Raw genomic sequence first — 24,479 nt, 5'->3', positions numbered from 1 at the left:
GGTAATTCCATGCATGAAATTTGGTGCATACAATTCCAAGATTTTAATCTGGATGACATCTCCTTTCAAAGGTGTGAAAGTAAAAAGAGCATACCCTTCTCAAGATACAAGATTGAAGGCATTCTCTATGAATTAATTTCTTTTTTTTTTTGATATTTTCCCCGTGCATTTCCACATTCTAGTCATATTTATCTGGAAATCATTTAATTTGGAAGTGGTATCCCCTACTCTAGCTGGTAATGTTTCCAGGTTAGCATGCCTGTACAGTGATGGGGCGATTAAACTGCACATTACTTGAATATGAGACCATTCTGAAGCAACAAATTTTCACACAACAATAGATATATAATGTACTCTTAAATGAATCCCACAAGGATTGGAACAATCATCCCCCAGCATTCCCACTGATTCCCACTGATCAGTTACTAGCCATCCCCTTTAATTGAATTGTTCCAAGTGGTGTGTTTAGATTATAGACCTTTTCACAGGTAAACATTTATAATTCACACAAGTACATTTCATTACGTACATTTCTTTTGTTTTCCTACTAATACTGCAACTTCCCCGTTTTCACAAGTGTCTGTGTATTCAATTTTATATATGGTAATGAAAAGGATTGGAACAATCATCCCCAGCATTCCCACTGATTCCCACTGATTCCCACTGATCAGTTACTAGCCATCCCCTTTAATAGTAGATTCCCATATCAAACAACACTATCCAAAGGAGTCTTCTCTGTTACCTCTATGCCACTGTTGCTGCCTTGCACCTCAAACAGAACATCAGAGGTATTGGCATTCTCTATCTTGTCCATCTTGGGGTGGTGCCTAGAGGCATCATCCAGGGCCCCTCCCTCGCCCATCTCACCATCCCCTGAAGATGGAAGGGGATCTGGCAGGCAGTTAGTGACCTTATCTCCCCTCTTGACTGAGGCCTGGAACTCATTCCTCACGATGTTGCCCTGACTGGGTGGAGCATCTGGAAAAGGTCTGGAGGAAACGCCACCGACTGGTGCTGTGTGTGGACTTGGCATCCTGTTGTTCATCTCAGATCCGAGTGGCTCGGAACTCTTTGTTCTTCTTACACCATTTTCACCGAGTTCCAATCTGAGGTCCTTATCCTGCACCTTTTGTTCAGTCATCTCCACATTAATATTGATGGATGCATTGTTGCCATTGGTGTTCCTGGAAGAGAGGTCAGACTCCAGGGTGCTGGCTGCCAATCCTTGGTAGAGGGCAGGCTTGTCTGGTAGACATGGCTCAAAGGCACTACTCCACACCTGGGAGTTCAGCTCCTCCTCCTCCTGCTTGTAGTCATCTGTCTTCCTGCATCCGCACGCATCGAGGAGAGTGCTCCAGCAGGGCAGACACGTGCAGCGCTTCTCCCTGCCATCCCTGGTGTACCGGAAGGGTTGCGTGGCAACGAAGCTCATTAGGGCACACATCAGGAACTCCAGGAGTCGAAAGACAAACTGATAGCTCCACCATGGCCAAGGATCTGGGATCTGCTTCTGTCCTCCCACTGGCCCATACACAACCAGCATTCCGTACAGCTGCAGCAACGCCACAGCGAGACCCAATAGTGCGGTTACCATGGTCACCTTAATAGCACTACCCCAGTTGTTCCTGGGTACTGTGACGATCGGCCTCCCTCTCTGGCCTGGCATCATGACTGACCCTGTCCTTATGCTGAGACGCTTGATCTCCCTGTATTTCCGCACTGTTGACCTGTACAGGCGGCGGAATATGACCAAATAGCTGATGGTGAGGATCAGGCCCCAGATGACAAATGCCGACTGACAAATAAGCAAAAGTACCGATGCTGTCACATACAGGCCAACGACGACATCCGCTATGAAGGCAAAGATAAAGTGAACCAAAATCACGAAGGCTAGGTATTTTGGTTTCTGGATCGAGGGAGGCACAACCTGTGTTTTGGTGGACTGAAGAAGGGCCATGAAGAGGATACTGAAGGCAGATGTCAAGCAGGGGAATCCCGTACCCAGGAGCAAATAGGCCAACACGTTGTGCCACTTCCCCTTGTAATTGTAGGCATCAACCAGCAGGTACACCGCCCGGATCGTTCCCATGAGGAGCATGAGGAGGTTGAGGGCGATGAAGTAGCCGTAGCTGAGGAGACGCCGCTGTCTCAGCCGGATGATGCTCCCTAGGGAGTAGATGGCCAGGATGGCAAAGAGAACCCCCATGAGGTATATGTGAAAGGGCCAGGCCCAGCCAAATTTGGGCAGGGCGATGTCCCATCTTGGCACAGGCTCAGCAAAGGGGGAGTCAGGAGGACCAGGAGTTGTTTCACCCTCAGGCTCTGGCTCCGGCTCCACACTCGGTTCAGGTTCTGGATCTGGTTCAGCCTCGACCTGGAGAATAAAGTAAATGAGGAAAGGATGCCAACAATAATGATGAGGTCATATTCTTCCAGCATGCCATCCACCCCCCCCCCCCCCCCACTCTTGCCTCTTAATTAGTCTTACTATCAGGAAGCATATTGCAATATTGCAAGCTTATTTGATTGCAATAATGAGCCTGAATCTCACCTATTCATAGTGCTCACAACAGATATTTTTCCTTGAGAAGATTTAGGTCAATAATCTAATTTGTTCCCAGGTGAACTGGTGATGAAAGGAAGGTGCATGTAAGGTGTGTGTCATTTGAGGAAAAGAAGAACATAAGTATCCTTAAATGTCGCAACTATTTTAAGAAAGCCTTCCTAGTCCCATGTCAATCATCACAGGTCTGCAAAAGCCAACAAACAATAAATGTTCAATCCAAATGCTTCTCAGTTTCACAATGACAGATTTAAAATCTTCTTTTGGGGAAAAACATATCTCTCTTCCCCCCCCCCCACCCGTATCTTAGCCTCAACATGTTTTACCCACATGGTTGAAAGATAGACAGGTACAACATTAGGGTTATGGTTTATTGCAAATCAAATATATGTCGCGTGATGCTGAATCTTTAAAAAAACAACAACAATTAATTGGAATGCAACATTTAATGTATAATTCCCAAAGTATTTTTATGTGTGTCATTGCTAATTTTGAGGATGAATATGTAAAACAATATATATCTATTTCCTTGCTTCCTGTAGCTACATTATTTTAGACCCACATATTCATTTACACTTATACTAGAACATGCACTATCATGTCATGTCTTCAACTCAAATGTAATATGATGTAAATAGTTGTAGATGTGTTCATAATTCACATATTTTCAAACTAAAGCTATAGTTATGCTGTACTTACTACCTCTTTAGAACCTTTGTGTAGACAGGTATCATACTTGATTAGCATTCATGCTATTTTCTGGTCCTTTTATCCTGTATTCATGCGTGTCTTTTCTTATGTAAAATGCCATGTAAACATGTGAATACGGATAATAAACTTCAAATTCATGTTCTATTTCAATCATATAAGTATTAATCATATCTCAATTTAGCATATTGTTTGTGTCTTGTGTGAATATGAACATGTGACTGAAAAAATGAATGCATGAATGAATGACTTGATGGATAAATGACTGGACAGATGGATCAATGAATGAATACATAAGTAAATAAATAAACAAACAAATGAACGAATGACTGAATGAATAAATGGATGGCAGGATCAATGAATGGTTGAACAAATACAGAAATGAACGAATGAATGAAAAAATGGATGGATAGTTAAATGAATGAATGAATGAAAAAATGGATGGATAGTTAAATGAATGAATGAATGGATATGAAACCACAGAGCATTCACCTCTGGTGACAGCTCTAGCGAGCTCTCTGGCTCATAGATGGGTGAATGAATGAATGAATGAATGGATAAATGGATTCACAGATAAATACATTCATAAATTGATCAATGAATGAATAAATAAACTAGAAATGTCGCTATGGTGACTGGTATGCCTCCGCCATAATGCATGGTTCTCCTAGGTCTATAGTACAATGTCTTGACAATGTGAGATGACAGTTTCACATAATTAACAAAATATTAAAATGACAGGTTTGTCACAAATTTGTTGCATGTTCACTTTCCATGAACTAGGTTGAATTGGATGAAAGGCTATATTGTCTAAGAGTGCAGGTATTTGGGATTTGAGGATTTTTACTTGACCTTTGACCCTTTTATGAGTTTAAGGAAGAAGTGCAATTTAGCACTTTCACTTGACATTTGACCTTTGACCTTTGACCTTCTGGCAAGAAACTTCCAAGAGAATATCTATTGGGTAATACATGCATACACTAAGTTTCAAGAAGAATCCTGCAGGCATTGCATAGATAAGAGGGAAAAAGTGAAATTTTGAGAGTTGACTCTGACCTTTGACCCCGTGACCTTTGACCCATGACCCCTAAATTCCCTAGATAATCACTGCCGGTAAGTTCATGCATAAGTACTAAGTTCCATGAAGATACCTTGAACCCTTTGTGAGATATGGAGAAAAAAGTGTAATTTTAACATTTTCACTTGACCTTTGACCTTTGACCTAACGACCCAAAACTCTCTCTGGAGAATCTTTATTTAGTAGTTCATGTATACACTAAGTTTCAAGAAAATACCTTCAGGCATTGCATAGATATGGGGGAAATAGTGAAATTTTGAGCATTTGACCTTGACCTTTTGACCTTTGACCTTGAGCATATGCACCCAGAAGTTGCTAGGCACAACTTCGCCCACTCATACATATACATGCCGAGTTTCATTACCATACCTCTAACAGTTTTTTAGATACGCTGTCCACAAAATTGATTACGGACGGACGGACGGACAGCCCAAAAACATAGCGCCTCCGGCGACACTTCGTGGCGGAGGCATACCAAATGAATGAATGAATGAAAAAATGGATGGATAGTTAAATGAATAAATGAATAGTTATGAAACCACAGTGCATTCACCTCTGGTGATGGCTCTACTGAGCTCGCTGGCTCATAGGTTGGTTCGCTCGAGGGTCCCCTCTCTGGCAGCGGCTCTGGGCTGGTCAGTGCTGCACTAAGACCCAGCGCTAGGACCAGCAGGAGTCCAAGAACTGTAATCCACCTAGCTGCCATACTTCTTTGCAGAGGTCTTTCCCACTAGATGACAGTGTAGAGAGGTGGTGATGAAACAGATCTGTCCATCTACTGAGGACTAGCAGTTGTTGCAGGGGTTACGTGCCATTGGGTAAAACACCTGTTTAAAGGACACACACAGAACCATACATGAATGGAAGAGAAGTAATATGCACCATAGTTACATGTGTAGGGATAAAATTTCTTTCAAAGCCATTTGCATATTAAAGAAAATCAAACTGCAAAAATATATGATGCACAAAATGTAAGTTGAAAGTTACAGTGGCACAAGGAAAAACATGAGGTAAACCATCAGGATAGTTTCTGCTTCAAATCAATCTGCATAAAGCTACCAAGCATTCAAACATTATCACATAAATCATCTGTTTTCATAAATTTTCAGTGACCACAAATAATCATGTCATCATTAATTCATGCTGTGAAATCTCCTTCTCAATTGAACCTCAATTCACAAGATTACATCACAAATAATCTAATATGACAAAAAGTATTGATATTCTGATTACCGCTAGTTTGTGCATTGAAATCAGTCAGGCTACTGTCTTACATGTTCAAGGAAATCAGTGGAATTTTCCTAATGCATGGGACCAAAACTGCAGCACAAATTTCATAAATCAAGTCAGAAGTATACTTATGATTGATTTTGAGGCAAGATTATACTCGAGATAACATTTGTCTCAAATAAACAACTTCATATCTATATCCATACTTCTGAGGTATTCATCAATTTTTGTTCAGAAAAGATTAGATGAACACACACAAGTAATGTGCTACTTCTCCTGAATTCCAGGCAAGCTTTTACCCACCCCATCATCATCTTTTTTTTTTTTCTCAACTTTGCCCATTATACTGCAGCATGATTAGTCTCCCACATATAGTTTCAGCATTTGCAATTCATTGTGGCTTCACCAATGCTATATATATATGTCAGTGGTACCAAATATGTAGCAGTTAGTCCAAAGTTGGTTTCCAGACATCAAAAAGGACCATGCAATGTCATTGTCTATCATATTGGAAGATGAAAGTTAAAGGTACTAGGAACTAGTACTAATTACAGCCAAAAATGTAATTTTTTTTGCAATGTCGTAATTTTGGCACATTTTGCACAACCAGAAACTAGTGCGAAAATAAAAGCAAGAGAATATTTTTACATGCCATATTTTCAGCAGTTGATGTCTCGATTTGGCGGAATTAAAAACAAGAGAAACTAATTTTACCATGCATACTGAGTGCAAAAAATTAATCACGCAAAAATATCCTCTTTTAGCACAATAATTTACTAATACACAAAGCTGCACATTGTATAGTATGAAATTACCTTTGTTTGTTACCATCAATTGTGCATGGATATTGAGTGGAGAAGAGGAAACTTGCAAATCCTGCATGATCAAGGCACTAGCTCTCTAAAAAAACAAACAAACAAACAAACAACACACAACCCCCCCCCCCCCCACACACACACACACACACACAAATCCATTTACAGCAACTTGTTTTTGCAATGGAACACATTTATCACTGGGCAACTGATGAAGTGAATGGCAATGAGACATAGTCATCATCGCATAATTACTGGTACTTACTCGTCGTATGCCATACAGTGTATATCCAATCACCCATCCACAGGTGTAGCCATTGTACTATGCATTTAATGATGGAAATAGAAACTCTCTCTATCAAATATATACCATTACCCATGGCATGTTTGCAGAACAGGAGGATATCACCATACCAGTTCCAGGGTGTCAGCAAATTATTCTGCACTGTGATGCACAAACACAACCTACCAGAGCAATTTACTCTCCTACAAGCAGATTGTCTTTCTTTCAATCTCTCTCACTATGCTGTGTGCTGTATGTGTGTGTGTGTGTGTGTGTGTGTGTATGTGTGTGTGCTGAATGCACAAGAACTGAATACATCCTTACTGTGAGCCTGGTAGAATGCATGCATATAATTATTACTCAATCAGTGGGGCTTGGTTACATAACCTCAACTGGGAAATGGAAACCAAAACACATCCTCTCATGTGTCTTTTCTGCATTTCTAATCTTTCTTTCAGGATGTGGACGGCATGACTCATTCATTTTCTTTACTTCACTAAAAACATAACGACAGAGTCCAATTCATAATACGTAACAAACACCACCAGAGTGATCTACGCACTACAGTACAATCTAAGTATATTCTGTGTGTATGATTGCTTACAGTCCCCTTTGTAAGTGACAATTTAACACAAAGGACTCATTTATCACACTCACTGAGAAGAATATCACAGTCAGATGAAGTATTGATTAACTGCATGTTGACCTTTCAACTCAAGAGTAGCTAACTGGCCTAAATACCTTTACTGTAGCTAAATAATGCACTCATGTTATAATTATGTGGACCATCAAGTCCTTGCCATATATATCTTAAACAAAATCAATTCTGCAGATATCTCTTATGAACATTCCATCATGTGCATATGTGTGGTACTTGGTTAATACAGGTAGGCCTACATGTTATAGTTTTTCCCTATTTTATTGGCTTGTGCTACACAGCTTCTCAACACAAAAACATGCACTGTGTAACATGTTCATTTCAACCCTCATCCTCTCTTCTCCAAAATCCATCTAAATTCAGTGCAGTTTAATAGTTTACATACCGGTATTCTATCCACAGAAAAGGAGAAGAAACATCATTCTATTTTTTTTTAATATGACAATTATTGACAGATTTATGTGATGATATCATAGAATAGTAATATTACCAATACAAAAGTATGTGGGAGAAGCATCTCCCATTGTATATTTTTCATTTCATAAACAATGACATAGCAATATTTGCACTTGAGCTACTACAGGCTTTCAATGAATTCCTTCATTATTTGATGACCCGATTATCAGATGCAACTTGCTGTTCTGCTAAAAAAAGAAGTTCACATCATCTTTTCAATCCTGTTCCAAATAGAGCTCTGTTACATACCAATCATGTTCTTTTCTCAAGAGCTAGAATCTTACCATTGTCAGTGTTCTAAAATGTAACAAATGATCACCTTGTATGATTTTTATGAGGCTGTTTGTTTGTTTTTTTGTTGTTGGCTTTTTTTTTTTGCACTGCATGACAAGTGACATATAATGTGAAAGGGTAAAGCAAATATCCCCCTGAAACAAATTATACTCGCCAAGGTTACTTACAAAAGCATGATGACAATATCCTCTGTACTGGTGTGGGTGGAATGGAGGCTGAGTAAACAATGGGAATTAAATCAACTGTTTAATTTAAAGGGCAAAATAACAAGTCAGAGTTACAGGCCTACATCATTACATGTACAGTACTTTGTCATCATGGGTCAAGAGCACCATACTACAAATAGAGGTGTTTCCAACTGGACTGAAATGCAGGAATTCAGACAGATCACAACTGGTAGTGGGATGTCAATACAGAATGTACACTACATAATCTAAAAGAAAACCACAAATCATGTTTGCCCATTAATTGCTACATGTATGCAGTCTATAATGAATGAGCTTGCATCTGGAGGTCTGCCTATAAATGATTGGAAATCTATGATAGTAGGCACTTATTTGTTAACTGTACACTACATTTTAAGAAAAATGTACTGAATATTAAAAAAAAAATCTTTTCACAATCACCTATTTCAGCAGAGATACACTGTATAAGTGTAGATCTTAGAGAAGTAGTTGCATGACGAAAATTGTGGAAATATTACAGAAAAATAATCTTAATTGCACATCAAAATACATGTAATGTACAACTTTCAGTACCAATGTGATTCATTGTTTCACAACAAGATATATCTATTCTAGCAATTAACAACACAGGTTTGGCTTTTAAAAGATTCAGCATAGTGCAAACACAAGCACTGACAGAAAATACACTAATGGCACAGGAAGAAACTTAGGGGCCTTAGCCCCACCGTTGGTACTGGACTTTCCTTAGCCCACTTTCTGTTTACACTTGTTTTTGCCAAAGTGGGCTAGCCCCACCGATAATCCCGTACTATCTGGCCCTGCAAAAAAGCAGGATTAGCACCGCAATTTAACCCCGCAATTGCGGTGCCAAGCAAGCAAGTGTAAACAGAACGACGAAATAATCCGTGGCTAAGCGACGGAGACAAAGTCCCACCCCCACTGACCGATCAGAAACAAGGTAATCAAGTGCTGCCAGTGCGTGTGTGTACTTGTACAGTGCACAGCGTAATCATGAATATTCATGTGGTTTGGAAAGTATGGGACTAAGAAATATGAGTGTAAAAAGGTCAGTTTTCTCTTTAGCCCAGGACAAGAGCTTTATAGGCGAGTGTAAAAAGCTGTAAAAATTGGTACGGGATTAACGATAGTCCTGGGTCAGAGAAAGTACGGGGTTAAGAAACACGAGTGTAAAAAGGGCTTAATTTGCTCTACATGAGTCATCATAATTAAGTGAGATCTGCCCTCGCTGTATTGCGGCAGTAAAACTCCACATATCTTTGGCAACATGCATATCAGCAACTAAATGCTTGGGAAATGGTTTTATCTTTTATCATAAATCTACTATTGATCATGAGTGTTTCCACAAGACAAAGTAAAAAGCAACAACAACAACAACAACATAAAGTCAACCAACCATACAAACAAACAAACAAACGAATCTCTCAAGCAAGCCTTGCATCATTCACACAGAATTGTGTGTTTGGTTGCACAATTTCAAAAAGCTTCACAATCTGAAATGTCTATAAATGATTCTCAAATTGACAACACATTACAGGAGATAAGAGTACTTAAAGGGATCGTATAGTTTTGGTTGAGACCTAATTTCAGGTTTCTAACATTTTTTGGTGAGATAATGAGAAACCTCTTATGAAATTCGAAAGAGCATGTAATTCTATGCGGAATTCAATGTTTATTTGATGAAAATTGGTTTTGAAATGGCCGAGATATAAAAAAAAGAGCAATTCTAATACAGTATGATTGCTTTGTTTTACTTTGTTTTTGGATGTTTCAGTCATTCCAAACCCGATTTTCATCAAATAAACTTTAAATTCGTCTTAAAATGGTATGATCTATACTATATCATACAAGTGTAAGTGTTTTCTTGGTATCTCGCAAAAAGTTAAAAGCCCAATTGTCATCTCCACCAATACTGTACCATCTCTTTAAATTCTAAAATTGGCAAATTTTGTTAATTTCTTGCTGATTTTCATTTCTTTAGATTCAATAAATTCAAGTAATTCCATCCTCCTGATCTTTTTTCCATAATGCAATTAAATTTAGAGTTGCCAATTTAACAACTAAACAATAATCTTGGCAGTGATTTCCCACAGGATCTGACATGTTAATCATTTCTTTTACATTCTCTCTTTAAATGTGCCCTGTCCATTCCATGTAATTCTTGTCTAATAGTCTCATTTGGAATTCATCTTACAAAAGTCTACAGGCCTATGTTGATTTCACAGCTTTCTGTTGTATTTTTTGTGAGAACATTTTTATTGTCTTTTTTTGTAATCATCTTGTTTTTATGGTTTGCTTTGTATCTTTTTTTTTTTTTACAGATTGTGAAAATGAATGAGAGAAAAAAAAATACTAACATTTATGCTGTGAATACACACAAATGCACACACATTAGTTTGACACTGAGGTCTCTGTGCAACTTTTGTGGTTTCAACTATTCCAAGGGAAGTAAAACAGGATATATTCCATGTAAGTACTTCCTCGGATCCTCTGCAATTATAGATTATGCACTTCTTTTTCATTCTGTACAACTCTTTTAGAGAGGAGATTAGACTAGCCATTATTCTATCAAGTCACAATGGTTGCTAGGGTGGGGTGGGAAATAATTTGACCTAGTAATTCCACTTCTGACTTCCTACACAATTCAGCAAATGCACGAGTCCCATTTTAGATCGAAATGCATAAAAAAAATGACAATGCAGTCACTTTACTCCAAATGAAAAGAAACTATGCAATGCTTTAGAAATATCACAAAATACCTGGGTTCAAGGATTTTGAAATGATCTTTGGGGATCCACCTTAATTTGAAAAGAAGAAAAATAATAAGTGAGGTTCCTCTTAAAGAGTATGGGCATTCTGTTCTGGCAAACATTCAATGTTTCCATTGAATCTGGAAAAAAAAAAACCCAGAAAAAGTGAGATAACTACAACAAAAGAATTCATTTATAAAATCTCAATAATGAGATACTAGGTATGACATAAAATAAAAATGCTACAAATAGGGCAGCTACGTGCTATAAAGGTTTGTTACTGTTTGTTTGTTTTTGCTGTTAAAGCTCTTCTTTCATTTTTTTTTCCTTCCCTTTCTAATGTACTTGCTGACACCATCAAGACAGGAGTTTGTGAAAAGAGGTTTGAGATCATACAGTAGCACATAAATTTGTCTTCAAGGTCTTAAAGGTGATTATATGCTACTATCTTAAACTTATTTGAAAGTGAAAGTGACTTATAGTGCATTACACTCTCACGTGATGGGTCTGTAGGAGACTGTCTGCCTTCTCTGTTAATTGAAGGCAGCTTGGTCTTCCAAGCACTACATCATAATGACTCCTTTCAGGTGAACAGAGGGGAATGAGAGGCGCGGCTTTGATGACTCTTCGCTTCGCTTTCATGTCGCTTTGCTCGACTTCCCTTGGCATTTCCCTTTTCCGTCTGATCAAGGCAGATGACAGTGCTCAATGTGCCAAAGAGGTGGATTTTGATCTCTCTTCAAAGTTCCATGCTCGATATACAGTGTAAATGGGGGTATACAGTAAGTGTGATTCTTCTCATACACACAATCCTACAACACTTAAAGAATAATTAAGCTAAGTACCTTTACCCGGATCCTGCTTTGAAATGCTCAGCTATTACTTATGTACCCGCGCTCACACCCAAGTGTCCTTTTTGATGGCAATTTGTATCGCATGTTTTGTGCAAAGGTTGATCTAGCTACCATCCTAAATACCACCCACAGGTAATATACTACTTTATAATATTTCACCATAAGTGTGGACAGGAGGCCATCTATAGATGACCTTCTATGCAGTTACCACAGTGCCATGCAGAGTACAACTTGTAGTTCTCATGTGTCACGCATGATACTCTAAACCTGTACTTTCCATTACCAGTGACCTTCTTTCTTTCACACAAAGTGAAATGATGAAATTTTGATATATGAAATGAAGAAGGGTACAATGTAGTAAGTAAAAGTTATTGAGTGAGGTACAGTTCCCTGCCTGACACATGAGATGTGCTCTGTGGAACTGTGATGAGTGGAAGGTTATCACATTGACTGTTATATCATTTTGAATGATGGGTCACGTACATTTCATATCTCTGGGCAATACCTGGTAAGTTCTCCAAAGACTCGAAATTGATTAAGTTGCTCTGTTGTAACATAAGAAATTTACTGTAATATTTGATCCATGTGGAATGATAATGGCAAGGCCATTGTACATTGCTATCAACAACACAAAAAGCTACCCTGGCTAAATAAGACCATATATCCTGAATATATCCTTCTGAGCAGTACTTACTAAGGTACTTACATTGTAAATGTACAAAATGGAGACATGCAGGTTTACACATGAAGAATGCTGGTGTTATTATTAACCACTGACTCAATGGCAATACTGTTCACTATTGGTTCTTTCCATCGCTCAGTTCACACAGAGAATCACGAAATACCAAGCATCCACATTTTGCAGGAACAGTTCATATTGTGAGAAAGTCAGGTCACTGTACTTTATGTTGACTGAATCCCTTCTCTTAGCCATATTCTAGACAACAGAGTATTTAAGTGTTTACAACAATGAAGAATGAAAACTAATGAGAATGAAAACGAAACAAACAATATTAAGAGACAATCCAAATAGTGTGGTACGTACCATTTACAAGTGGTGAAGTCCAAATGTGCTCTTATCGATGCAATAATGTCAGTTAAATTTACAACATTCACCAAGTACTGATAATTAACAATATAAAGACCAGTGATGTCCAGTAATGCCACATATTCTACAGTGGTTCCATGACATTTACTCCTGTGAAAATTGCTCCCATGAAATGTCTGCACCCTAAGCCAAACAAAAATATAACCACAACCCTAATCCTAATCTTCACATCAAAAAAAAAAAAACAAACAAACAAACTTAAAACCCTACTACAACCCAAACAATACGTCCTTTGAGACGTTAAAACTGGAGTAATTGTCGCCAGACCAAATGTCGTGTCACCTCTACAGTAACTGCAATGCCTGCTTTTGTATGGACCATGAAATAACTCATGCAATATGCTGGTGGTATATCACATGTCTATCATAAGGACAATATGAATAGCTAATTGTCGGAGCGAATCAAATGGAAATAAATATCATGGCGAATTTTCTTCCTTATAATTGAAATTTAGCAGATAAATGAAAGCCACAAGAATTATAACCAATTGTTACATCTTACAGCATACAAATTATCTAAAATCTTCATTGGTATGCTTATTGATCCACAGGGTATTGCTTTTGGCCATAGAACTTTAATGTATCTAGTAATAGTTGCACATAATACCGTACACACTATAAAGATCTGCAGTACTGTGAAAATCATGTCATAAAAAAGAATATTTCTTTCTTCCTTCCCTATCTCTTCAATCCCGGAATTAGGAAACTATTAATTCAAATAATGGCTGGCCATTATAGGGTGGGGTAGCATGTGAAGGGCTTCAAACATCACAGTAGGGCTTTTTACACTTGTAAATTTTTGCTTAGCCCCGGACCAACGGTGGGGCTAAGGGGGGGGCCTTAGCCCCACCGTTGGTACGGGACTATCCTTAGCCCACTTTCTGTTTACACTCGTTTTTGCCAAAAGTGGGCTAGCCCCACCGATAGTACGGTACTATCTGGCCCTGCAAAATAGCAGGGGTTAGCACCGCAATTGCGGTGCCAAGCAAGTGAGTGTAAACAGAACGAAAAAATAATCCTGGGCTAAGCGACGGAGACGAAGTCCGACCCTCACTGACCAATCAGAGACGAGGTAATCAAGTGCTGCCGGTGCGTGCGTGTACGTGTACAGTACACAGCGTAATTATGAATATTCATGTGGTTTGGAAAGTCCGGGGCTAAGAAATACGAGTGTAAAAAGGTCAGTTTTCTCCTTAGCCCCGGACAAGAGATAGTACGGGACTAATTGGCAAGTGTAAAAAGCTGAAAAAATTGGTACGGGACTAACGATAGTCCTGGGTCAGAGAAAGTCCGGGGTTAAGAACACAAGTGTAAAAAGCCCTTATGTGTTCTAAAGTGAAAGTTCTTGCTATCTACATAGAGCACACCAATCAGTTCAATCATTGTCCATAAATGATTTGTAGCACAATATATGCAGTATTGCATACCGGGACATTTACCATGCTTGACATGATGTATCAAAAGTTGGGTTATAATTAAAGCATTCCTGCAAAAATGCTTACTAATGATACCCAACCACCATAAATTGTGTAGTACACTGATCAATTTAGGTAGTTCATTGCATTTGGCCTATCCACAAGTCTACATGCAGTGCTACAAATGATAACTGACATGACAGAAAAAAAAAAGAAGTCATATAATGTGTGTGTGCATGTGTGTGTGTGTGTGCATGCATGTGTGATTCATCAATCAAGCTAAACAATTCATCAATAACAAAAATCAATCAAGGCTCTTTGTACTATGCCACTGATGTGCACAAAAGAATTGTTTCAAACAGGTGATAAAATTTGCAAGTAATTGACAAGTCATCCCCTTGCTCTATCTGCATTTTTATTGGATGACTCGTCAGCTTGGACGCTTACTCATCAGCAATTACAAAAGGTTTAAGGTTGAAGATATCACATGTAAAATAGAGGCTAACAAAGGGTGGAGAGCATTCTAGCTGCTTTTTAACTCACTCATAAAGTTAACTTGTGTATTTGCATCATATTGTCATTTTCAGGTGGTCATACATGTATCACAGCCAACATACACCATAATATACTGCTGTCCATAAGCTACATACTATTATCCATACATACACACACCCTGGGTGCTTTAAACTCACAATTTGGCACATAGGCACAACTGCCTGATTTCTTTTTATTTTAACATCCTACTGTACCAGTATACTTTGGATGCTTGCCAAGATGTGGAAAAGTCTAGTTTAATACCAGTAACTGAAAAATGTATATTTTTTCCTCTGAGCACCATGTAACAACCATTCCATTCATACAGGCAATATTCAATAAATTCTGATATTTGTAATCAAATATGACTGCTTTAGTCATTATAACATTGGGCGGGCTTTGTGTAACCCTTTTGTCCAAATGAACTGGTCTATTGATGTTACTGCACCATTATGGCACTGGAAATATTTTCCACAAGCCTACCCCTGTCCTAGATTTTTGTTTTTATTGTACTTTATAGTTGTCCAGAATGCCCTTTCAAATACAGATCCAATTTTGAAAATCCTCATAAAAAGGAACATAATACTCTGACTTTTCTATAAAAAAAAAAAAAAAAAATCAACTTTCCCATTTTTCCTGAACTTGGTTATCAAAGATTATTTGAGTTATGAAGGGCTCAACAGCAATGCTTTCTCTGTGTGCAGATACATGTACCCTGTATTTGTTGCAAAAAAACAAAAACAAACCAGAGAAGCACTCTTAGAGCGTAGACCTCCACCAAGCATGCAGCTCATTTCCACCACTGATCTTGTTCTCATAGAGATATCAGTGATTTCCACCCATATACTTCTAGCATTGTGCACTGAAAGTCGCCCGATTTCCCAATGTAGAAACCTTTAGTGCACGCATGCAAACCTCAAATACGCGCAGCCTGAACTCCCAAGTTCATTGACCCTACCTGCCAAAATATTAAAAAATCCTTCGTAAATTCCCCAAAACTCTCGCATCACTACCAAAATTTAATCATCTATTATTTGTGTCATTCTCAACCTTTCCTGCAAGTTTCATCCAAATCCGTGCACAACTTTTTGAGTTATTCTGCATACGGGCAAACAAACAAACAAACCAACGGTAACAAAAACATAACCTCCTCCCTTGGCGGAGGTAACAATGATTCACATTGTGAACCTCCAGCTTAACATCAGTTTTGGTTAGTGATCTTCAAGATCACTGATTTATATCCAAAAGTCAGATGGAAAAAAAAAAATGATGCAGGGTGATGACTGGTTTTCAAGTGCTAAATTTCCAGAAATGCCTGTTGCCCGGGGCAACCAATTTCATTACCATGCATAAAATTGAATACACAGACACTTGTGAAAACGGGGAAGTTGCAGTATTAGTAGGAAAACAAAAGAAATGTACGTAATGAAATGTACTTGTGTGAATTATAAATGTTTACCTGTGAAAAGGTTTATAATCTAAACACACCACTTGGAACAATTCAATTAAAGGGGATGGCTAGTAACTGATCAGTGGGAATCAGTGGGAATGCTGGGGGATGATTGTTCCAATCCTTGTGGGATTCATTTAAGAGTGCATTATATGTCTATTGTTGCGTGAAAATTATTTGCTGCAAAATGGTCTCATATTCAGGTAATGTGCAGTTCAATGTTTCCAGGTTAGCATATGCCATGCCTGTACAGTGTCGGAGCGATCGTTAACGGGCCAGTAACAATCGCCCCGTCACTGTGCATCCTTTGGAAAATTTATATAGAGTTGTATTGTATGTACAAGTATGCTGTAAGATATGAATTATGCTAAGGTATATAATGTTGCTCTTCCAATTGAGTTCAAGAACAAAATCCAGAGAGGTAGAAATAACCAGGGAGGTGGGAAGAGACCTCCCTAAAATAACAGAGATACGTCAATCATTACACAATTATTTGCAAAGATGGAACCATTTGTGTTACACACTATTACAGCAGTTATAAAATATCTCTCTACATAAAAATTCTACGACATAATCACACTTACGTTGAGCAGAATATAGAGAGTGCCATTATAATGCTGATTAGCTATATTAATCATCTCTGATGATACAATGTGAAGGTCAAACCATTGGGTATAAATGAGAAAAACTTGGGTAATGGCTTCTGTAGAAAGATGTCATCCCTTAATCTTTGCTTCCATCATGGAAAATCACTCCACAAAGGTCTCACAAGAGCTTTTGAGAAAGATAACTTTCAAAAGCGCCTGTCTTCCTTTCAGTTCCCCAAGTCTTTCCACAGCCTTGGTGGCATTTCCCACACGAAAATCTTGACATTTTCATCCAGACAAGAAATCACTGATTTAAAGCAAAGTTCCCATTCTAACTGAGCAACAGGCTCCTCCATTTTATGGTCATACAATGGTGTATCATGCATCAAAAACTGTCAAACTTTATAGCTCAAACTGCAGGTCACAGAGAATTAAACTTGAGCCCAAAAAAAAAGCCAAAAAAAAAAAAAAAAAAAGAGAGGAAAAATACCTTAGATAAGGGGCCTTGAGCTTGATGGAATGTCAAATTTGCAATTAGCCAGACAGTACAGAGCATTTAACATTCCAATCATAACATGAACTCAAGCATTTGATACACTGAACCCCCCCCCCCCCCCAAAAAAAAAAAAAAAAAAAAATCAGCAAAATTACGGCAATGGACTGTAACTTTGCTTATTTACAATGCAGACCTCTAAAAGTCTGTGTAAAATGAGACATTTTTGTTCTTGTTTGAGGGAGCCCTTCTCTCCTCATGCAGGCTGAAGAAAACAAAGAGACTTAAAAAGTTAAATTTAAGTTCAGTTATTAAATTTCCCAATAAACACAGAACCACAGCCTTTGAGGGATAACACATTTGTTTTCTATATTTGAAGAGTTTGTTTGCAAAAACCGATAAGTCCATTTTTGAAGATTTTGAAGTACGGTCTCTGTCATAAAGTACAAAATAATACCTTTTAAATGATATGTTGGTCACTACATATAAAGGTACATTTTTGAAGTTATGGTCAAAAGAAGCAAATATTTTCTTATTATTCTCTTTATTTTTCTTGACCTTCAATCGCAAATATCTCCATTTGGCAAATATGGACTTATCGGTTTTTGCAAACAAACTCTTCATTTGTTCTACTGTATCTCCCAGCATCTATTGCTGCCATACCTATCCCTGCTCATCCTCTACAGTATTTCATGCTCGCCCACAGATGGTGACCATTTTCAAACTTTTAGTAAGGGCAGGGGTTGTATTATGTAACAACACCAAAAGCACCTGGTGACATGAAAGTGTGTGCATGGAACACACTGTTCCAAACACCCACATCTGGACTATTTTCTCTATCCTTTTTTTTTTTCTTTTTTTTTTTTTTGGGGGGGGGGGGGACGTTTGTTTGTTAATGGCGTTCCACCATTCGCTTGCAAATACAATGTATCTTCACATGCAGTTGAGCATGACATGGAAATTCAATGACAGTTACTAAACGTAAACACATTTATGACTCTTCTCGTCTTATAGAAAACAAAACAAACAGCACACATACACACACACACAAATGGTCTGTTCAGATTACTTTTCCATACAGCAAAGCACCCACTTCCTGATTGTGTGATTTTATCTAACATTTTTTTCCTGAATTTGGGTGTGAACAAACTGCAGTGGAAGAAAGGGTTAACAGATCCAATTTGTATCCCTGAAAACAGACTTGACACTTACAACGTGTAATTAATTCTGCTTATTTTTACACCCACACCTTTGGAGTGCAGCCCCCACCCCTTTCTTTTTCTCACCTCCACCCCCCCCTCTTTTTTTTTTTTTAACTTGCTTGCTTACACAGTTGTACACTATCAGACCTACAAACTGTTGTATGTTTATGCCCCAGTCACATATAAACACGGATGCTCAAGGATCTACACGGTGATCCGGGGACGTCCTGGGATATCCGGGGAGATCCGGGATTTTGGTATGACTGTACACACGGTATCAACACGGCAGCTACACGGATAAGGCCGGAAGAGCGCGGCGTCTACACGGACAAACACGGCATCTACACGGATCAACACGGCAGCTACATGGCAGCCACACGGACCACCCCGGATTGCTCTGTCAACACGGCAATCCCCGGATGATGCCGGATGTTTTTGACCTCCAAAAGTTGCCGTGTTGGCCTCCCAGCGTCAACACGGATCTCTCCCCGGATCAGATCCGGGGTGGTCCTGGGTGATCCGGGATGCAGATGTGACTGGGGCATTAGCTCCATAATGCCTACACAGGGCAGTTATGCGAAATGAATTTTATGTCTGAAGTTCTATGGTCCATTGATCATTGGTCCAGGTTGACACCGGAGGTCCCTTTCCCTGTGACAGTATACTGGACAGCTTCAGGTTTGGAGCACCCTTCTGCTTTGAGACCCTTTAAATATTTGTATAAAAATTTGATAATCCTAAATTACATGTGCCACTTAGTCCCATGCTGTACAGAGGTGAGTCACCTCCCTGCTTTCAGGTAACACTTGAAGTGTAGGTAGCCTACAACTAGGCTCCTTGGCATCAGTTGTTCCAGACCAAATTCATGAGAAAACAAAAACTCTGCTTCAGTTCCCAGACATTCATGCTTACTGTAAGCAGGTGGTAATGTATTAGTGTTCAAGGAACAGAACTCTACCAGTAGGCCTATACTTCTGACAAAGTATTAATCACAATTTTCACTTTCTTGTTTTTCTGTTTGTCTGCTCTCCTCGTTTTCCCTCTGATGTTTCTCTTGAAATGTCTTAACCAAATTGCTTGAAAAAAAAAAACCCAAAATGTCTAGACATGAGCATCTATAGATTATAGTATGCATACAGGTACACTGTATGTATTTAAATGTCAGGTCTCAACATTAGCGGTGGCCCAGTGGTCAGGAGCCACTTGAAATTGATGTCAGGGCACCAAATTTTCAAAAAGGCTATCTTTTGGCGGCCCAACTGTGCCAATAGATTTCAAATACAAAATGAATTTCTATATTCTCTATAATTTTGCACCACCAAAATTTCTTATTTTAAAGTTTTAGGACCCTTAGCCACCACAGAAAAATGTTAGTGTTGAGCCCTGTAGTATGTACACGTACACTTTGGTCGCATTATCAGTTCATTGACCACCTGAAAAACTGAATTGGCATTTTGCGTGTAATTTGTAAGACAAAGCTCTAGAGGAAAACAATTAAAACTGAGAGGCTATATCAGTTACACTATGCTGGCAGGGATGTGGTTACAGTGATAAAAGAGAAACGATTACTCATGGAGAGAAGGGAAAGAGATGAAACTGAGGAAATAACTTTCCATAGAGGAAATGGATAACGAAAGACAATTACAGTTAGGAACTAATGCGCACTGCAATGAATGGTGGGCCTATTGAATGGCTTTTCAAGGCAATATTTGCAAGAACTGGTAGAAAAACAAGTACAATGTTTATCCATAAATATCACATTATGACAAATATATGTTTAAATCTCCAAAATTCAGGAGGCTTTTAGCTAATTCTACATGACGACAAACTATAGGCCTAATAAGTCACACTTCCATTGTAGACCTACATGTAGATGTATACGTGACAGAACTACCTCTACTCTGGACTTGCACATTAACTGATACTGCTGTGGCAGGAATAAGTCAGATTTATGCAAAAGGAGAACATAATAATTATGAAGTAAATACTGTGTAAAGTAAAACCATTCTGCCTCAAGACAAAGTAAATATATAGTCTAGTCCACAAGGTAGGGATTCAGTGTACAAAAATGGTCATGCGATGAAGAAACAGGCAAACTTACCTGTCTCCCACCTGCATGAAAACTGTGCTATCACTTCTGGTATATTGTAAAGGGTCCCTTTGGGGGAAAAGGTGTTTTTGACTATAGCATTAACCTCTTGGTCTAATCCTCCAAAAACATGATTAAAGTGAGTTGTGCCTGCCGTATTGCCTACACTCAGCATATACCTTCACACATGGTGGATTCAAGCAACTTACCATACAAAATAACATGCAGGCAGACTCCCCCTTCCTTTCTTCAGTTATAACTTGCCTTCAGCATAAAAAAAAAAAAACCTTCACACAATTAAACCTCCACACAGATGAATGCACCTTTTCAAAAGAATCTGCATGTAGGCTGATGTAGGCTGACGTGTAGCCCGAAGCTCTTTTGCAACGGCAAAGGGATAAATACTCACCCGCATCCTTTGTTGGCATCACGTTGTATACTTCCAGTCAATTTTAAAGCAATGATTAAGAACACACAAGCAGAGAATCCGGGATATAATCGTCCTAAATCTGTCTGAAACATCTACACAGTGATGAGATGATAAAGACAGGAGCATGAGACTATTTATTCCCTCAGTGGTATCATCCTCCTACTATTGTTCTCTTCCATAACTGTGAGAAAACCAGTAGTGTTTACTTGATGCAGTTATTGTCAGTGAGTGACGTAGCCAGTTGAATTCAAGGATTGAGTCATACTGGTCAGTGGGAGTGGGCTGGTGATGGTACATGTACAGTGAAAGCAATAGTGGTGGTCGTGTGTGTGTGTATGTAATTCATCCACTTCAACCATTCACGTTCAGTGAAGCCAAGAGTCATTCATGAATATTCATGACACTCAGATAAACAACACTGTGCAGATGCACTAGCTGGATCAATAATTATTCATGAATGCATACACACACAGAGACACACACAGGTTTATCATGGTAGTCTACACTCCCATGCTTATGAATAGTCAGTAAAGCATAAGAGTTGTAAAGGGCTATGAAAGGATAAGAAAAAAAAAAAAAGAATGTGGGTATATGTCAACAAGGTTGCAAGTTTTAAATTTTGGTAAACCAACTTGTTTCACATCAGTCCTGGTCCCTGGACTTTGCAGGGTTCCCACCTCAAATGCTGTGTCGTTATTGGGAGCAGTGATCTAAAATATGTTTCAGCAGGGAGGTGGAAAGAGATTCCACCTCCCTGGTTTGAGTTATCACAGTTGATACATAGATGTGTAGGTTAGTTCTATCACAAAATATCCTACCATATAAAAATTTTCCAAAAAAGCCTAAAAGGAGCCTGAAGGAGTTATCATTTTTTCTCAATAAACCATAACTGTAGATGGTATGTTCTAGAAAAGTTTCTGATTATACATTGTAGTTGTTGTTCACATTTTGTAAGGAGCAATACTTACAATTGATTATACTGATTGACACTTTTACTTTACTGTCATTAGTTGATTTCAATCCCTAACTCACATTTCAGAATTATTTTGAAGCACTACAGCTGAGTTTTTGTTTCATCTGCAAATGGTAAATAATGCCTTTTAAAATGAAGTCTGCAATGAAGTCTGCAGTTCTACTGCACTATATAATACTGCAAAATTGCATGCATTTTAAAATCTTTCATAATAAAGTTATAACATAATTTTATCACTGGTCAAAATAAGTATTTACATGCATATCTAATGGGTTATGAAGTCTCAAATTCTTTTACACACAACATAGAGTCTAATTTCATGATAACCTCAATAGGAAGATATTATACCCAAGATTACCAACGTAGTCATAACAAGTGAACAATATTAACTTTCAATGGGGATTTAGTCGCTGAATTAATCAAAGACTTTTTAATTATTCTCTATGCATAACACATGGTTGTAAGGAAATTCTCCATTTCTGATAATACTTGAATACAAAAAGTTTCTCTTACAGAAATAATGTTGATAATTAATTTATTATTAATAATATTAATGATGTTATTAATGATATTAAGCAACTAGAAATGAAGTTGAGAAAGGATTCACAAGCCATCCTTTTCTTATTTTGTATAGTATTCTTCCCTTAAGAATATTTGGCTAAAATTCAGAAAATTTACAAAACACAATTATTCAGGGATCTGCTTCTTTACTTTGTTTGCGCTTCATACAGAAAACAAACGAACAAACAAACAAACAAACAAACTTGAGTCTTCAGGAGTACCAAAGTCCAAACATATCATAACTATGCAGTGGAGGAACTGAGAGGATTGGAGTGAAAATAGAAATGTGGGCATGCATATACCCCTTTCATATTGATGGCTGTAATGTTGCATCATACACTATAAAAAAGAGACTATTTTTGAAATCCTAGTTTCCACTTGAGCTGCTGCAGACATGATGGAAGAACCACATCTTCTGTGTAGAAGTTGATCATGAGTGCATTCACACATGCAGTCTGTTTATGTCATTTCTATTCATGTTGTTGTGTTTTGATTTGCTGGTCCCTAAATGTATCCAAAACAGCAGAGGAGACACTTCTATACATTGCACAAGACCAGGGGAACTACCTGATTCTATTTCATCTTCTATTATCAGGAGCGGATCCATGCAGGAGTCCCGTAAAGGCAGGGTGCAAAGAATATTTTTGGTGCTACTTCCGGGTTTCATCTAATTTTTTGGTTTGTTTGTTTCTTATGTTAAAAAAAAATAATGAGGGGGTGCGCACCCAGTGTGCCCCCTCTGGATCTGCCACTGATTATGCAGAAAATATCAAATAGATTAGTCTGTTCATTTAAGACCCAGGTACCAATAATGAAAAGGAAAATGTGAATCAAAACATGGAGAAGTGCTTAAAAATCCTACTTTCACAGTCCATGCTCTTGGAAAGGCAAGAATATCTAAAAGTGACTCCCATGGGTGTCATAGCCACATGACTGTAAAGTCACTACAGGTGAACTTTGAATTGAACTTTGATGAACTCATTTCAAAAGATCTTGAAAGATGTATACTCTGCATGACAATAACAGAAACACAGAAATTATCTTAGAATTCAAACAGCTTGCCACATTGTTGTGAATCATCTTGTACATGATTTCATGGATTTTATATTTGCTTCTTGAAAATTTTTATTTTTCTGTAATAAAGAATTCCCTTTACTTTTCAACAAGAACAATTCATAAATTAATATACAAAATTACAATGTAATGCCATATACCGTGGTACTGAAAGTTGTGACTGTAATTTTTTTTTGCAAAAAGAAGCCATTGGAAGGTAAGTAGATAGCAGATTAGGAGTCGTAGTAAAAGTGATAATAAAAGTAGTTGTATTAGTAGCATTGATAGTGATTATGATGCTGCTGATTATAATAATAAAATGATAATCATAGATAATGATGACAATATTATGAAAATAATGATTATAAAGATATATATGCATCACCATTATTATCAGGAATTTGTTAATCACTGTAATTTTTACCTTTGTTCCATAGAAGTTACCAAAGCAAGTCACAGGACATGAGTTTGAATAAATGTGCATTTTAGCATTTAAACCTGGACATTTTCTGCTATACAGCTTCTTACTGTTCTGACCCAATCATACACATACATACACACACACACACACACACAAACACAAACAAAGTTACCAAAGCAAGTCACAGGACATGAGTTTGAATAAATGTGCATTTTAGCATTTAAACCTGGACATTTTCTGCTATACAGCTTCTTACTGTTCTGACCCAATCA

General features: G+C 38.1%; 1 protein-coding gene across 1 annotated transcript; it reads right to left on the bottom strand.

Moving 5' to 3' along the window:
- Positions 1-706: 706 nt before the first annotated feature.
- On the bottom strand, positions 707-21,261 carry LOC140242120 (uncharacterized). Its single transcript, XM_072321889.1, has 3 exons — positions 21,179-21,261; positions 4,903-5,176; positions 707-2,374 (listed from the first exon to the last, which is right to left on the bottom strand). Exons 2-3 carry the CDS (start codon positions 5,053-5,055, stop codon positions 707-709), a joined length of 1,821 nt encoding a protein of 606 aa, XP_072177990.1. The 5' UTR covers positions 5,056-5,176; positions 21,179-21,261.
- Positions 21,262-24,479: the final 3,218 nt, after the last annotated feature.

Source organism: Diadema setosum, chromosome 2 (assembly GCF_964275005.1).
Source record: "Diadema setosum chromosome 2, eeDiaSeto1, whole genome shotgun sequence".
Taxonomy (NCBI): domain Eukaryota; kingdom Metazoa; phylum Echinodermata; class Echinoidea; order Diadematoida; family Diadematidae; genus Diadema; species Diadema setosum.
This window is presented reverse-complemented; position numbering and strand designations above follow the sequence as displayed.